Raw genomic sequence first — 16,375 nt, 5'->3', positions numbered from 1 at the left:
GATAATAATTCTTTTTTCTGTCAGCTGCTCTCTGCCATTAACATTTACTGCCAGCCCCTGCCATTCACTGCTTGGCGCCCATGCACTCTGCCACACTGATAAGAATCACAATCACCAGCTATTCCACGCGCATATATTATAATGGCAGGCACCGTGATACCTTGCAGTTAGCAAAACACTATTGGCATGCCAGTTGCATCGCTCCCATTCAGAGGTTCAAAGGGTTTGGTTGGGGAGAAAAGCACGGATGGGACATGGCAGTTTGAGTCCACGCATTTAGCCTCATAAAAATTCTGGTGTCTTTATCTTAAAGACACACTGTCACAAGCGCGCGAGGTTGAGAATGTGAGCACACATTTTTATGCACAGGGACACACCTGTACACACGGGAGCGTGAGGGACAGAGGCGAACAAGTACCACACAGGTTTTCAGATTGTTAAGAGAGTGAGTCCAAAAGCGTACAAGTTTATCTGTATGTTAATGATGAGGGGAAATGGCCCAGATTTGTTTAACGCATCAAGCAATTAAATCAAGACTTGTCTAATAGCTGCATCTTTGCTGAGCTGCCCACGGGTCCCAAGATGGACAGGCAAGGCAGCATTGCAGGTGGATCTGATTATCTCTGTCTCAGTGCGTGTGAAATAATGTTTCCCCCACCATACCATCTACTAATTAGGATCTAATTATCCAGCCTAGTGTAAACAATCACAGCAGATGGCATTATGCACAGTATTAACTCTAATGACCCGGGGCCCTGTAGAATTCACATTTCAACGCACTTGCTTATTTTATTTATTTATTCCATTAGTCTTCGCCCTACTTTCTTTTTTTCAATTCACTTAGGCCTGTTTTCAACCTTCTCATTCCCCGAGAAAAGACTACCCCTCTTCCTGTTCCCAATGATGCTCTTACAGTCCTTTTTTTTCTTCTTGTATTTGCTCCTTGTTTCACTTACTGGCATTTATCTATTTCTCTGGGTTTATTTTTGAAAAATATCAATTAGATCTCACAAAGATCAAGTAAAAATGTGTACCTATTTCTGCCACCTACAACCACCTGCCTTCTCTCTAGTGGGTAGGAAAAAAAAGGGAAAGTCATAACGATACGTGTATGTGATCTTGCGCACAAAGGCTCACTTCTTCCCCCAAACTGTAGAGGCTGTCTGTCACAGCTGGGAAATAATACTGTGATGTCAGTCACACTACACCAGGTGGGAAGTCTGGATCATTTCCCATTGCACTGAACCCAAAAGAGTTCTCCAAACCTCACTTCCTTAAGACCAAAACAGTTTCATACATTTTGTCCTTTGAAAGGAAGAAATTGCCTTGTGTCTAGCGTACATTTCTATGATACATTGATTTGTTGGATGCAAGGCTATGTTCACAGCTCGCTGCTGCAGTGCATAAATCTTGTTTGAGTGCCACAAAGTCAGGGAGGATTCCCAGCTTTATCTTGTACAGCACTATGACTATCCCTTCATGATTAAAGACACAACTTTCTTAAATCTAGCTACAGTTGTTCATCTGCGGTTTCCTCTACTGCTCATCGGACAAGGTTGAGCTGACTAGAGACTCAATGCTGCAGAGGGTGTGTAATGGTGGTTGTGGGTGTGCGAGGTCTCATTAATTGATGCCGGGCCTTGTGCCTATGCTCCTCTGCGTGCCGTGTTCTCTGCCAGGAGCTGGACTTGCTAATTAGGCTCCTGGATATCACAGACATGTCCCTCGGTACGCCATACAATATACTGCTAGTGACTCAGTAACACTGGTAAGGAAAGTGAGAGAGAGTGGGACTAAAGGATAGAGGATACAGAGTGAGGAGGGGTGCAAAGAGACATAAAAAGATGGAGAGACATCTTGGCAGAGAGCTCAGAAGGAAGGGACATGGAGAGTAAGAGTGTGTGAGAGATGACAACTGATGAGAGGCCAGGGAAAGAAAGTAGGAAAACGACTGTACTGGGAGAGATCAAGGCTGCCGAGACGGAGAGATAGTCACAACATGCAGAAAGGAAACTGTTATTGTGGGGAAAGGGGGGAGAAAAAAAAGAAAAGAAACTTAAGATGGGAAGAGAAAAAAGGAGGAGGAAATCAAAAAGAGGAAGATAGTTTGAGACAGGCAGAGCATAGCAGAGAGGTAGAGGAAAGCACTCAGCGGAGCAGTGAGGCAAACAGGGAAGAATTCCAAACAGAAAGGGTGTGTGCGTTTGAGTGTGTGTGTGACTGTGAATTTGTCCACACTGCCGGCTGGAGTGTGTGTCCAGATAATTCAATCTGCTGCCCATTGACTGGCCTCCCGCTCTGTCTTCACTCCTAATTAAATCTCCATTTGTTGGCTGGATGCTACTGCTTCTAATTGTGTTGCTCTAGCCTCCTGTAGACACACAGGCACACCTCAACACACACACACACTCACGGGCCCTGCAGTGGGTAGGATCCCAGACACGTCACCGCGCTACATTACACCTCAATTAATCACATCAATTACACATCAATTAACCCATGGCAATCCACTAAACACAGCTGGGATGCAGGCAGCATTTCATCTGTAGCAACCTGAGGACTCTTTCTGCAACATCAAAGCAGGCGCTGCATCAAAAAGAAAAAAAAATTCAAAAATTCAGATCAACTTAACATGAAAAATCCATAGTCCCTTTTCATTTCCTCCTCCAAGCAGAGAGCATAATTATAGGAGTATATGAGCTTTAAATAGCATGTCACGGGTTCTATATTTCCACAGCATAAGATCTCATAGGGGGCTTGTTCATTCTGGATTGCGAACAAAAGAGCATAAGCAGGAGTTGTGGGTGGACATCAACCTATCAAATACCACATACAGATGTTGAACTATGGGCCATTTCCCTAAATGAAGGCTCTTCATCTCGTCTTCCTGTTTCAGGTCTGGCGTGCTTGCTTGACTTCTACTGTAATGGGTCACTTCACCTTGGTGCCTTGTGTTGGAGGACACACTCCTCAATCTTTTCATTGCTCTCCTCCCTACTATCACTTTCCTCATCTCATCATTTCTTTACACCAATTCTCAATGTGTCTTTGACATTATCATTAAGCACTGTGTTTCTTTTTACCATCTGTTTCAATGCCGCTCTCGCTTCCTTCTCTCTGTATTCTCCCACTCAATCGCTTGCTTAATTCTTCCTTTAGTGTCGGTCTGCTTTCTGACTCGACTAGGTGATAGAGTGTAAATCGACAAGGTACCTGCTGTCACGGTGACGCAACCTCACCTTCAGAACCAACCATGTTCCGAAGGGCAGGTGGGCGGGGTGGTGGTGATGGTGGGGGTGGGACGCTGAGGGGTATATACACTTTTTAGTGTGCGCTTATGTGACTTCTGAAGAGCTCTGTATCCTCACTCCAGCATTCTTATCTCAACTCGTGAAGCACCATGTTAAGACGATCTATTATACATGTGTGTCAGTGTTCTTCTGTATGTGCGAATTCATAAGGGAAGAGCTTCATCAGCTTTCAAAATGCTTTTAACCCCTCTCCATCAACCCTGCAACCCACACCCTTACACCATCCCATTACTAGGCCAAGGTCATAGCCATGACAGTTGCATAACCCCCATCAGAGGGTAACCATGGCCCATTTCGTATCTTAAGGTCCAATTCAAGAGCCTAAATGACAGCTCTAAATTTTCCAGTATGACATGATGCACCATGGGTGGACTGAAGGTGGGAAGTTATACACACATATACAGTATGAGTGCATTTGTGTTGAGCTTCCAAGATAGAGTGAGAAATGAATACAAATGGACCTTCAAAGGAAACAGGCACCGCTAACCACTATAGCTAAATATCAGAGATGCATTTGAGCCAAGTGCCAGCTAGGATGCTGTTACGTCGGCTCAAATGCAGGTGGCTGAGGATTAAACAGAGGTCAGAAGAGCTCCCTGCTGCTGGTGTGGAGCTGGGGTAAGAAGGTTAGGCAAAAAAAAAAAGCTAGAGAATGAATATAAGACAAAAGCTGAATGTGAACACCGTTTGTGTGATTGCATGCCAGCATGGTGCAATGGGGAGCACAATGGCCTTTGGTTTATAAAGCTACCCCAGTGCCTGTGGTCTTTGTCTCACTGCCATTAAAATTCTGTGTATGCAGCGGGGGACCCGGCTGGAGCCATGCCACCATTCAACCTCAGCTGTCAGGTTAGAATAAGGTGTTTTTATATCTGTGGTGAATGGGCTGTGGTGGTGCAGACTGACTGTTAGGGGCAGCTGCTCTGCACAGCAGCCACATTATAAAAGCCCTCCTGGTCCTTCCATGCCAGTTTTCGGTCATCCATAGACCTGCTTGCTTCAGTTAGCTTTTACCTCTGGTCATAGTGGTGTAAGAATTGTTCCTCTATAAGGAATTTCCCCTAGCTTTCCATCTAGACATGAAACCTGCAGGTAACAATGTTGTGCACCTGCCAAACACTGCACTATCACTTCATGCTTCATAGGAAGGGAACTGTTCTCTGGTTAATTCCAGTCTCTGGAAGAAAAGAACTTTTCAGCTTCCTTAAACACTTATATTCTGCGATCCTCTGGAACAGGTTTGCATTAAGGACACTGACTTGTTTTCCATAGCGTCTCATCAGCCATGACCAACACGATGCTGCCCCCATTATTCTTCACTGTTGGGATGGTATCAAGCAGGTAATGAGCCTAGCCGGTAATGTGTCTGGTGTCCTCAGAATGTAACGTTAGGAACTGAGGCTAAAAAAGTTCTGGTTTTATCTGACCAGAGAATCTTGTTTATCACGTCCTGAGACTCCCTTAGGTAATCTTTTGCAACATCAAAGCTTGCTGTTATGTTTTTCAACAAGAAGAGACTTCATCTGTCTCCTCACACTACCATAAAAAAAACCAAAACCCCAAAATCAGTGCAGTGTTGTTTCTCCCACCTTCACACTGGACCTAAGAAGTAGATGTTGGGGTTCTTTGTCACCTCTCCTCCGAGGGTTCTTCCTTGATTACTCAGTTTAGCTTGGCCAAGTTCTGGGAAATATCATATATTCTACTGATGTCTTATGTTTAGGTCTTTTGAAGGCCACTCCTGGAATTTTTCACTGAAGCACAGAGAATCAAGCAAAAAAAATGAGAGATTGAAGTTAAATTTTATGCACATGCCAAACCCAAACCTAATTCACATCCTTTGTCATAGCAAGGGGTCTATAATGGTTTCCTGTGCTTTTTCTTTTAATGTTTTAAGAACGCTTTTAAAGTTCTCGTTGTCTTTCTGGGTGATTTGTGTGGAGTGATAAAAAAACAGATTGGGCATGAAGAAATTTTAGCATTGAGCTATAAGAAAGCTGAACACTTTCTGAATGCAGTGGATATAATATGTGTGTGCAAGTTAGGGCTGCCACAAACGATTATTTTGATAGTCGACTAGTCAGCGATTACTTTTGCGATTAGTCGACTAATCAGATCATCATCCATTGAACATACAGCATACAGCTTATTGCACCAGCAGCATCTGCTCTTATATAACTATCATTAGCTTTCAGCTTTAAGTGTTTAAGGTATGTGCTAACTAAAAATAAAGACAAGATGATAGTTTATTAAATTTTAATGACATTTGCAGAGTGTTTCGGTGGAGTTTAATAAACTCCTTGCTATCTAAAATATAACAGGACACCGGAGTAAATTCTCCAGCATCTCACACTTCTGATGATCAGCTGTCTGCTTGACGTTTATTCAGCTGTGTAAAAACTATAACTTTAATCTCATCCAAACCGATTTACTCAGGAACAAATAAAACACTGAAAAAAGCCAAACAACATTTTGAAGTTATCTAAGTGACTCATATATCATGTTTAACCTGAGTAGCAAAAGACGGCGGTGGGTTTGAAAACGATCTGCCGGGAGTCCGTGTTCTCACGGCTCTAGTTAGCCTAGCCCCCGGCTAGCTATCGAGCTAGTGGGTAACAGACGTCTCAGAAAACGTCGGAGCGCTTTTGAAAATATGTGGTGTCTTGATAAACTGAGCAGATATTTGAGGTTTACACAGCTACATTCTCGCCTGAAAATATGTTAAACGTTTATTTTGTGACCCAGAAAGAATAATAAGAGTAATATTAAAACTAACCAGCTGCCGCCATTGTTGGAAACTAAGCAGGGCCGCGATGGGCCGCGCTATGAATTCTGGGACACAGTTTCTTCTTCTTCGGGGTTTAACGGCAGCTGGCATCCTTGGACATGCAGTGCTGCCATCTTCTGTTTCAGTCCATTATTACACTCTTAAATCCTACTACTGATTCCTGCGTCTTTTGTGATCTTACAAAGCTTCAAACGACGCGTCGACTATTAAATTAGTCGTCGACGATTTTGATAGTCGACGTAATCGTGACTAGTCGACTAATCGTGGCAGCCCTAGTGCAAGTCTATTATACTGTAGAATTTGCTCCACAAGGCCACAGTGGTTTAAAAAGAGATGACCCCTAAGAGAAATATTACCTGTGACACCAGAGTGTTGTAAGATATAATACACAGGTGCGGTACACTGACCCCCAAATCTTAAAGCTCTATTGTGCCTATCAAATGTGAAAACAAACAGAAAACCCGCACTCGCTGCTAAGTATTCTTTTTAGTATTCATTGCTGGGCAAGACGAACCTATTTAGACTGATGATGAGAAGTAGATCGTGCTGATATGTCAAAGCCAAAGCACATTTGTCTTGCTAAACAATAAAAATTAAGAAGAATACTTTTCATTGAGTCCTGACATGTGCACACTCTGTATTGACAGAACTTTGTGCTCCTGTAAGAGCATGCGTGTCAATTTTCGCATGCAAAGAAAAAGTTATCCTAACTTTGACTTATGCAATGACAGTGCATCTATTCACACTTGTGTATTTTTCTGCCATGAAAAAAAAAGAAACACACTTGAAAATGTAATCCTGCCATTGACACCACACATGCAGAGCCTACCACTGACACCAACATGGATCAGCAGCGTGTGTCCTCAGTGTTTCACTGTGAAGTTCAGAAAGCACAGTGAAGGAGAGAGAAATCCGCATCCGACAAGAGGTTCTCCACTGGAAACTCATTAGATCCCAGAGGCCAGTCTTCGGAGGAGCTGACCTTGTCTTCTGTCAGCATTAAGAACTGTTGGCGGTCACAGGTCATTTAAGTTCTTACAGAGTCTCAAAAAGAAGATCACTTCAGCTGGGTCTTGTGTGGATAGCAATCATTTCTTGGGGTACGCAGCAGAAATTCTGCACACTTATGTCATGCAAGACTTATTTCCTGTTCGTGCTGGCTTTGGTCCTGAAAATATACACTTTGCTCTAGATGTGAAATTGGTCACAAGTGCCACAGATAACCACTGTTCGGGGAGTCATTATTAGAGCTTGTGTGAATGTGTCATATGAGGCAGAAAAAATGTGAATGCATGAATGGTGCTGAAACAGGTAACTGCGGTGTTGATTACAGGGCACTCAATTCCGCAGTCCACAATTTCACAACAGTAAGTCGGTATTATGTATTGCCCCAGACGATCGATGTGTGAGTTTAGGTTTTCCATGTGCAGGTCTCTAATGGTGGCTTTTTGATAGAGCCATACCGCTAAGTGCACATAGCCACCAAAACCCCAAACCAGCTGGAAGTGGTTGGGTGTGTGTTTATTCAGCCATAAGTGTATGTTTTGGGATTTTCTGTGTGTGTATGTGCAGATATGTGTGTGTGTGTCAAGTACAAATGCATTTACTAGAGGACAGAATTATAGCAAAGCCACCACTCAGCAGCTAGTGTCTGGGGAAAAATAGGGACGGCTTCTCCATTTGGGCTCAGACAAAGATCAGTTTGAAGTGGCTGTTGGGTTTAACAGTGTTTGTTTTTGAAAAGTTCATGTAAGGGTGGTAGAAAGAATGGATTACCCAGGTAGTTTTATCAAAAAAAGAAGAAAAAAAATTGCAAGTTTTGATCTTTTTGTATGATAGAAAATGGACTAAGCTGCAGCTAAGCATAGTGTGTGATTTGTGGCAAGCATGATTGCCGACGTGAAACACAAAGGTGCATAGTCGTTCTTTTATTTTCTGTTTCAATCAGGTCCAATTTGCTGTATCCCCTTCTCTGCCCAGCGAAGGCTGCCCTCACGTTCACCCAGTTCCGCCACACCATCCTCTGCATTTACTGCCATAAATCTTGGCTGTGAACTTGCATATGGGTGCGGAGAGCAAGGGTGGCTCCAGTAATCAGCCATGAGAGTGACTCACCTAGTAGACACAGTACCAGGCATGCTCCAGGCCACAGCGGCATACTGCAGCTATTAATACAGACTTTAATTAGCCCGCCACAAACACTGGCACAATCAGCTCAGTGTCGCCCATGGCTCGTGAGGCAGACAGATCAATAGGTCTGATCATGCCTTTTTCATCAGCTCAAATGAAAGCACTTTGTCTCCAAGCTCAGCCCTGGACCTTGCATATCACCTTAAAGTCTTTTTGTGGCTGTACTGGCTGTGTGCAGTGTTGCGGATGAGGCCTGTATAATCTGGTTGCATTAGGGAACTATAAAGATAAATGAAGGGAGGCACAGAGTATAACTCATCCTGTCACAGAAAGGATTTTAAGACGGGGAAACTTTGTGTTTTCTAAAGCAGCCCCTATCACCCCTACCCCCCAACGCTTCCTAATTTCTCACTCTCTCCACCTCTAGCATGCTTGTTTTTCGCAGTATTTTTCTCCATCTGCTTTTGGCCTATTCCTCTTCCCCCTTCCCTCCATCTCCCTCTTCTTGCCTGTCTCCCTCCCCATCCTCTTTTACTGATGTAGAGGTATGGAAGTGTTCATTTACACTTCTTCTGCTGCACAAATTGCTCTTCTACCTCTATGCCAGCACATTTCAATTTGAAATAAAGGAGTAAGCTGCTTTCGCGGTAACAACTTATTCCGTGTGCTTTTTGGCAAGCTTTTCTGTTGACCTTCAAGTTCCCAATCAGTGCAGAAGAAAAATGGAAATAGCTTGTTCTGAGTCCTCTTTTTTTCCCTGTGAATTGCTCAAATTGTGTTGTGTCTCCTCGCAGAGGTTACTGAATCACTGCCATTTTTACTACCCTCACTCAGCTGCTTCGCTTTTTCCTTCTTTTTCTTCCTTTTTACTCATCTTTTCCTTTATGTTTTGTATGACTCAGTTTTCCTTCTTCTTCTTCTTCTCTTTCTTTTTCTAATAGATGATGTCCCACCTTATTTTAAGATGGAGCCTCCTCAAACCCAGGTTCACCTGGAGGGAAATCGCTTAGTACTTACTTGCATGGCTGAGGGCAGCTGGCCCCTGGAATTCAAATGGATCTACAATGGTACTGAGCTTACACGTTTCTCCTTGGAATACAGGTGAGGAATGCAACCTTGCTTGCCTGCAATAATTCTTTTTTTCCCTTATCTTAACCCTAAGTATCTTACTACATGAGGACATTTTAGAGGCATTTAATTGTAACTAATAGCACAATTGCTCATTTTTATTCATATTCCAAACTCATTTCTATGGATTTATTCAGGACTGATTTGGCTGCATATCTCCCTTGAAACATAGCATCTTGTGTTCAAGGGATTATCAAATTTATTCCGATTTGTATCTCACACTGCATTCAACATTCCGAGATGGTGTGTGCAGATAAATATTCTTTACTCTCCCCTCTCTTGCGGTTTGCTGAAACTATCACTGCCGTAATAAAATCAGACAATGCAAATTCTTTTTTATCAGCTTATATGGTGTGGATGGGCCACTTTGATCTGTGAGCTGTAGTATGCTTTTTCACTTATTTTGGAGATGTTCTGGACACCTCGTATTACATATTTCAGCCTCTAAACACAATGTTGAATTATTGGAACAACTCAGCGTGGTAAAAGAAGTGTTCACCCTGCGCTAACAAGTCCTCTGTGCATGTGTGCGTGTGTGCCCACTTCTACATGTACAGTATGCTTGTGTAGCATTATGCCTGCATGCGAGTTAACAGGTGACAGATGCAGTCCACAGTGGAAGTCACTTTCAATCCAATTTTAGCACAGTTTCCTAGACTCCACTCACAGTCATACCAAAACCCTAGACATGGACAGACACGCTAAGGTGGTAGTGTCTGATTGCTATCGCTGCCCCCCTCCCCACCATCCCTTCGCTGCCTGTTATACCTACCTTCTTTCACACATCCTCTCTCTCCCCTTCATCTTTTTCTTCTCTCCTTGTCTTTCCTAAGCATTTGGCTGCGCTCTCACGTGGCTTAGTCTCTGGGTCTGCCTTGCAGGCCAGCCCTCTGCTTGTTATTCTTCACCAGCCCTGATCAAAGAGGAGAACTGGAATCCATTTAATCAGACCCCCCACCCCCCCTTACCCCCCGAATTGCAGTGCAGGGGGGAACATGGCTGGGGTGGAAGCTACACTCCTAAGTGGCTGTAGCAAACGGGAGTAACTGCTTAGGTTATTTTGCTAGTATTTCACATGCACCATCTAACATGAATGCACATCAAGGGGGAGAGACGGAGCTGTGGATGGCCAGAACATGCGCTTGGTGCTTGTTTGATTCATCAGGCTGAAGATGGAGGAATCGCGTTTTGTGAGTCCTGCCAGTCAGGACCTGCCCTCTACATTAAAATTTCATTCTTCCTTCTCTGGTTTACTATCCACTGTCCAGGATTACATCAGCAGCAAATAACACTTCAAAGATGCGCTGTTATTTTCCTTTTTTTAGACCATTTATGTCTTATTACAAAGAGGAATGTCATTAAGGCACCGTTTCAGGTGCCCACTGAAACATGTCAATTAATTTAGCATCTTGAGTGTGGGTGATAATAGCAGCAAGATGACAAATGTTGCTGTCTGTCATGCTGACGATGACTAATTGCAGTTGTGTTGCGTGTGCCCATTAGGTACCTGATCCCCTCGCTGGACCGATCGCACGCTGGCCATTACCGCTGTATTGTGAGAAACCGAGTTGGTGCTATAATGCAGTGCAGCACTGAAGTGCAGGTTGCCTGTGAGTAAAGGATTCTTTCTATACATCCTCCATTCTGGCAGATTAAGGGCAAGACACTGTTTTTGTGAAAAGCTCGTCATGCACACTATGTGGATGAGTCACTTTGTTTTAAGGCGCTTAGCTTTTGAAAAAGGTACATAACATTAATGCTAATAATGGCAATTGTTTATTTCCATCCTTTTTGCTGGCAGGCATTTTCAGCATTTTCTGTTCTAGTATCTTTTCTCTGTCTCCCTCTTGTTAACTCACTTTTTATGTCTCCTAGATATGGGGGGTTTTGTGGAAGGTGAGAGGTCTCAAACTGTGTCCCAGGGCGAGGGTGCTCTAATCCGTGCACCACGTATACACAGTTTCCCCAGGCCCCAGATTACCTGGTTCAGAGATGGGCGTAAGATTCCCTCCAGCAGTCGCATGTAAGCCTCCATTCACCCCAATTTGATTGCTTTAGTTTAGACAAAGCATTTATGCATCTTACTTGTGTTTTTCTGTGCCTGTCTCAGAAAGTTCTCTCATATATGAGCTGTAGATGAATGCAGAGCTGTTGAAATAGAATATCTTTCACTTCAGAGAACTCTAAGAGGTTCAATACTGCTCACAGATTTTTTTTTTTTCCAATCCCCCCACACACCATGAGTGAAGTTGAGCAGAATAGTTGATGAACAAATGTTGGCACAGGCCTTGTGTTCATCATTGAATCGCCTCTCAGTGATAAAGCGGGTTATTATATTGGCCCTATTGACTTTGCAGGCAGAATGATTGAAGGGTAGAGATAGAGCCGGCAGCAGAGGAACCAATTAGACAAAATTGGACAAAAGGCCTCAATTGATGATAGGTTTGACTGACAGCACTCACCCCTGGTTAGATTTCTGTCTTGAAGGGTCTATGTGTGTGTGTGTGTGTGTGTGTGTGTGTGTATGTGTGTGTTTGCATATCTTGCAGACATTTGTTATGTTTATGTATTTCAAACAGTTTTTAAATGATGATTTCATTTATTAAGGGGGAAAAGGCTATCCAAACATAACTGAAAAAGTATTTCCCCCCCTTGTTAAATCAATAATTCACTAACCACAAGCAGGCCTGATTACTGCCAGACCTACTAAATCAAGTAAAAGCTGTTTGACAAAGTGAAGTAGGTTAAAAGATCTCAAAAAACCACCATGCCACCAGTTCACCAACTGCCATCATTCTGGAAAGGGTTATAAAACCATTTCTAAGGCTTTGGGATTTCAGCAAACCACAGTGATCGCCATTATCCACAATTGGAGAACATTTGTAACAGTGGTCAACCTTCCTAGAAGTGGTAGGCCAACCAAAATTACTGCAAAAGCACATCAACAACTCATCCAGGAGGTCCCAAAAAAAAGACCGAGAACAACATCTAAAGAACTGCAGGCCTCACTCGCCTAATTTAAGGTTAGTGTTTATGATTCCACAGTAGAAAAAACAGTGGACAAAAATGGCATCATTAAGAGTTTCAAGATGAAAACCGTTGCTGACAAACACAAAGGCCCGTCTCACATTTGCAAAAAATGTCTTGATAATTTCCAGTACTTTTAGGAAAATACTCTGTGGACTATCAATACAGAACTATCTGGAAGGTTCGGGTTCTGATATGTCTAGTTTTAAACAAACATCATACCAGCAATCAAACATAGTGGTGGCAGCGTGGTGGTCTGAGGCTGCTTTGCAGCTTTAAGACCTGGACTTTAAGGCCTTTCCCTACTTGATGAAACTATGCATTCTGCTCTTTACCAGAAAATCTTGAAGGAGAACGTCTTAAGCTCTAGCGCACTTGGGTAGTGCAGCAGGACAAGAGGCCCACCTATGAATGGCTACAAAAAACAAAATAAATGTCAATCAAAGTCCAGACTTCAGTCAAATTTCGATGCTTTGGCATGACCTTAAACAGGCTGTTCATGCTTGAAAACCATCCACTGTTGTGGATTTAAAACAATTCTGCAAGGAAGAGTAGGACAAAAATCCTCCTCAGCGATCTCAAAGATTTATTGCCAGTTATCACAAATGCTTGACTGCAGTTCTTGCTGCCACAACCAGTTATTAGGTTCAGAGGACACATTTCACACAGGGACAGTTCCAATTGGAAACACATTTCCAAGTGCCGGTCTGTGTAGTGAATTTTTCTTTATTTATCTGTTTCTGTTTTTTGAATTATGTGGAAATATCCAATATTCCTTAATAAATACTGTGAAATTAATATCTGTTATCCAGAAAAGAGATGTAGGCTGTCTATAATGTCACAGAAAGCACCTCCTTATCTATGATCACCATCATGTCATAGCTGACATGAAGACATTTACCCTGGGCTGCATGTTGTTGGTTAAAGCATAGATTTGGTGAAAGTACTTTCTGAGTCCAGCTGTAAAAGTTGCAGTAGAAGCACTGAGGAATATTGTAAGAAAAATCTCAGTCCTTTCCATGAATGTCCAACCAATCCCAGAGCTAGTTATCTTGTTGTTTAGAGGTGAATCTTATTAGAAGCAAAGCAGTGAAACTTTGCACCGTGACAATGTGAGTCACTGACAGGATACTCTACATTTACCTCTTGTTTGCTCGCTTTGTGTCAGGCCACATTGATATTCACAGGTGTGTGTCTGTGTATCAATGTGCGTTTCTTTAAGTGTCTGTTGAATCTGTAAGAGCCTCAGCTCCTAATTGTCCAGGAGTCTGTCTGTTTATCCTGCACCGATCAGGTGGATGCTGGCAGATACAATGAGCCTAATCTGGCCCCATGCTTGGCGTCAGCTCTCATTTTCACCAAACCATCAGCCTAACCTACATTTAGTCATTCAAGAGGGTGCTGGGCCACAGCAGTGACAGAAAAGATTGGACTTGAAAACTGCACCTTTTACACATTCATGGTTTTTATATGTGTGTGTATTTTCTGAAAATTGTCATAAATACTACAAATGCAATTACCGTGAGAAAAATCCATTTTAAGTGCATAAATAACTACTCGAGCGGTTGTTAGATTTATTGTGAAATAGAGCCAATATTTGATATTTGCCTATATTTCAGTCCAAGAAATATACAAATTTAAAGAAATATACAAATTTAAAGAAATATACAAATTTAAAAAGTAAAGAAGAGAAACACCCATGACTGATGATGTTGCATAGTTTGTCAATCAGAAGGTATTCTCCCTCTTACGCTCGCTTCCCTCATTCAAAAAATAGGGAACGCCACAAATACAACAACCAGCCAAAATGGGACATCTAAAAATGAGTAATCCACTTGAAACAATAAAAACTCATCATTTTTTAAACTGCATTATCTTATCATCTTATTTGAGTCCTTACTAAGCATAGATGTCACAACCAGCAAATGTTAAGGAAATATGTCTGAATCAACGGCTTTTTAACCAAATATCAACATCAGTATTGGTCGTGAGAGCCTAAACCTTACATACTACTTTACTGCTTTTTAACTTTCTTTTCAAATCTCCATCAACCAGGAAGAACTGCATAAAGATGAATCCTGATGTCTCTTGTATACCTCAAATATGTTGAAATCAAAGTTCATTAGTTGCACCAAGCTGTCTTAAACTATTAAGAGAAATAGCCAACAGCGTCGATAGCCAGCCAAGCAACTGCTTCCATGGACAAAACTCAGACTGGCCGCAAGTGTGTTTCTGTAGAAACCCTCTGGGATCTATAACAATTAAAATGACAGTGAACCCTTTAATGAAGTACTTTATATATTAAGCAGATAATAAAAAGCAAGACATGTTCTGAGTTATTTCCTAAACACACTGTATATATTGTAGAGAGAAGTGCTCATAAAATTGTCTCTCTCTGCTTCTTTTCAGTGGTAATTTATGTGATATGTATGCGTATGTGTGTCAGTTTACCCTTCAGATTTATTGACTGTGTGAAACAACTACTCACTGGTTTAATGATTTGAGTGTTTCTGTGTGCTTGTTAATGTGTTTATGTGTGCGAATGTACGGTTTTGAGTTTGTTTGAGGATGAATTTTGCAATGTACAGCAGTTGGCTGAAATGAAATGGACTGGAAATTTCTACCACTCTTTGCACCTTTTAATTGGAAGCCAAATTGGTGGCCTTAATTTGGTGCAGCTGCACACTACCTAAAGGCAGTTTGTAGCTTTCTGAGACTAGGGTGATTGTTGCAGGAATTATTATTCACTAATGCACTGTCCTTAAAACTAATGCGTGTTTTTATTTGCATGGATACTCAGTGCCATCGCCCTGGACAACACGCTCGTCATCCTGTCCACCGTGGCCCCTGACGCAGGACGTTATTATGCCCAGGCAGTTAATGATAAAAACGGGGAGAACAAAACCAGTCAGCCCATCACTCTCACAGTGGAGAGTAAGTACTCACACGTGCGCATACATGTGTACATGCGTATACACAGGAAACAGACTTCTTCGCCCACAGAGTAAAGACACAGCAGGTTGTTTGTGTCAACATGTTGTTGCAGATGAAAATGTAGTTTTGGGTTGTGTTTTTTTTTTTTCAATTTGTGTATTTCCTCTTGGCGCATCACTTAGATACACATTTTATTTAACACAGTGGCAACACAACAGGTTGCTCAGCCAAAAACAGTAGAAACAGAGATAGCGCCCTCTACTGACAGGTGCTTTCTTTATTTCCTGATTTCTCTTTCTAAAAAATACATGCTTATCATACTCATTACCTGCAGCACAATAGATGTCCTCTTATTCTCCAAGGCCTACTCCAACCTCTGGCTTCAATAGCGAATTACAATGTTTTAGGTGGAACTCCAGCAAGGCAGAAAAGGCAGAAAGGCCCCATGGAGTACAACTTTGGTTGAAATCCTCCTAACAAAAAAACCAAAAATGAATTCTGAAAATGACGCTGAGCACACAGGGAATGATTAAGCATACACACGCCTACATCAACACACAAATCAAAGCAGAAGGTCGGCCTCAATTATAAAACCCACATGTGCACAATTTCAAATAAAGTTCGGCATTGGCGGCAGAAGCATGGTTTTAAGTCAAATGATTATGTAGTTTAACTGAACCTGCCGCTTCCTTATCCTCCCACCTACTGTCACCGTTTCTCATCTAAACAAAGTCACACAAATGCTCGCGCCTCTTATTTACTTTCATCTCAACAACATCAGTCTTTCTTCGCCTACCTCGACGACCCAATTAAAGGAGTCACTCAGTGTATTTTTCTAGCTATCTGGACAGAATTCCACATGATAGTATCCACATGATAAAAGTCACCATAGGGTTAACAGTGGGATGTTAACTGTAATATTGAAAATTAAAAACTCTTTGTTCTGCGCACTTTTAATGGCAGCTTCCTTCTCGCGCCAGCATCTGCTCATCATATCTTTAATGCAGCATTTGTAATTCAATGCTCAACACGCACGGTACAGCAATCCCCGGGGATC

At 42.2% G+C, this 16,375-nt stretch overlaps 1 protein-coding gene across 3 annotated transcripts in view; it reads left to right on the top strand.

Moving 5' to 3' along the window:
- Positions 1–16,375, top strand: part of LOC308411589 (protein sidekick-2-like) — an 88,039-nt gene that overhangs the window by 41,108 nt on the left and 30,556 nt on the right. For all 3 annotated transcript variants that reach the window (XM_080905539.1, XM_080905538.1, XM_080905537.1), the window contains exons 2-5: positions 9,171–9,330; positions 10,861–10,967; positions 11,233–11,380; positions 15,185–15,318. In XM_080905539.1, coding sequence (XP_080761665.1) covers positions 9,171–9,330; positions 10,861–10,967; positions 11,233–11,380; positions 15,185–15,318 — 549 coding nt within the window. The remainder of the gene's footprint in view (positions 1–9,170; positions 9,331–10,860; positions 10,968–11,232; positions 11,381–15,184; positions 15,319–16,375) is intronic.

This window comes from Rhamphochromis sp. 'chilingali' (assembly GCF_963969265.1).
Source record: "Rhamphochromis sp. 'chilingali' genome assembly, chromosome: 15".
In the NCBI taxonomy this organism is placed as follows: domain Eukaryota; kingdom Metazoa; phylum Chordata; class Actinopteri; order Cichliformes; family Cichlidae; genus Rhamphochromis; species Rhamphochromis sp. 'chilingali'.
The sequence above is the reverse complement of the archived record's forward strand: the minus strand, read 5'-3'. Positions and strand labels throughout refer to the sequence as shown.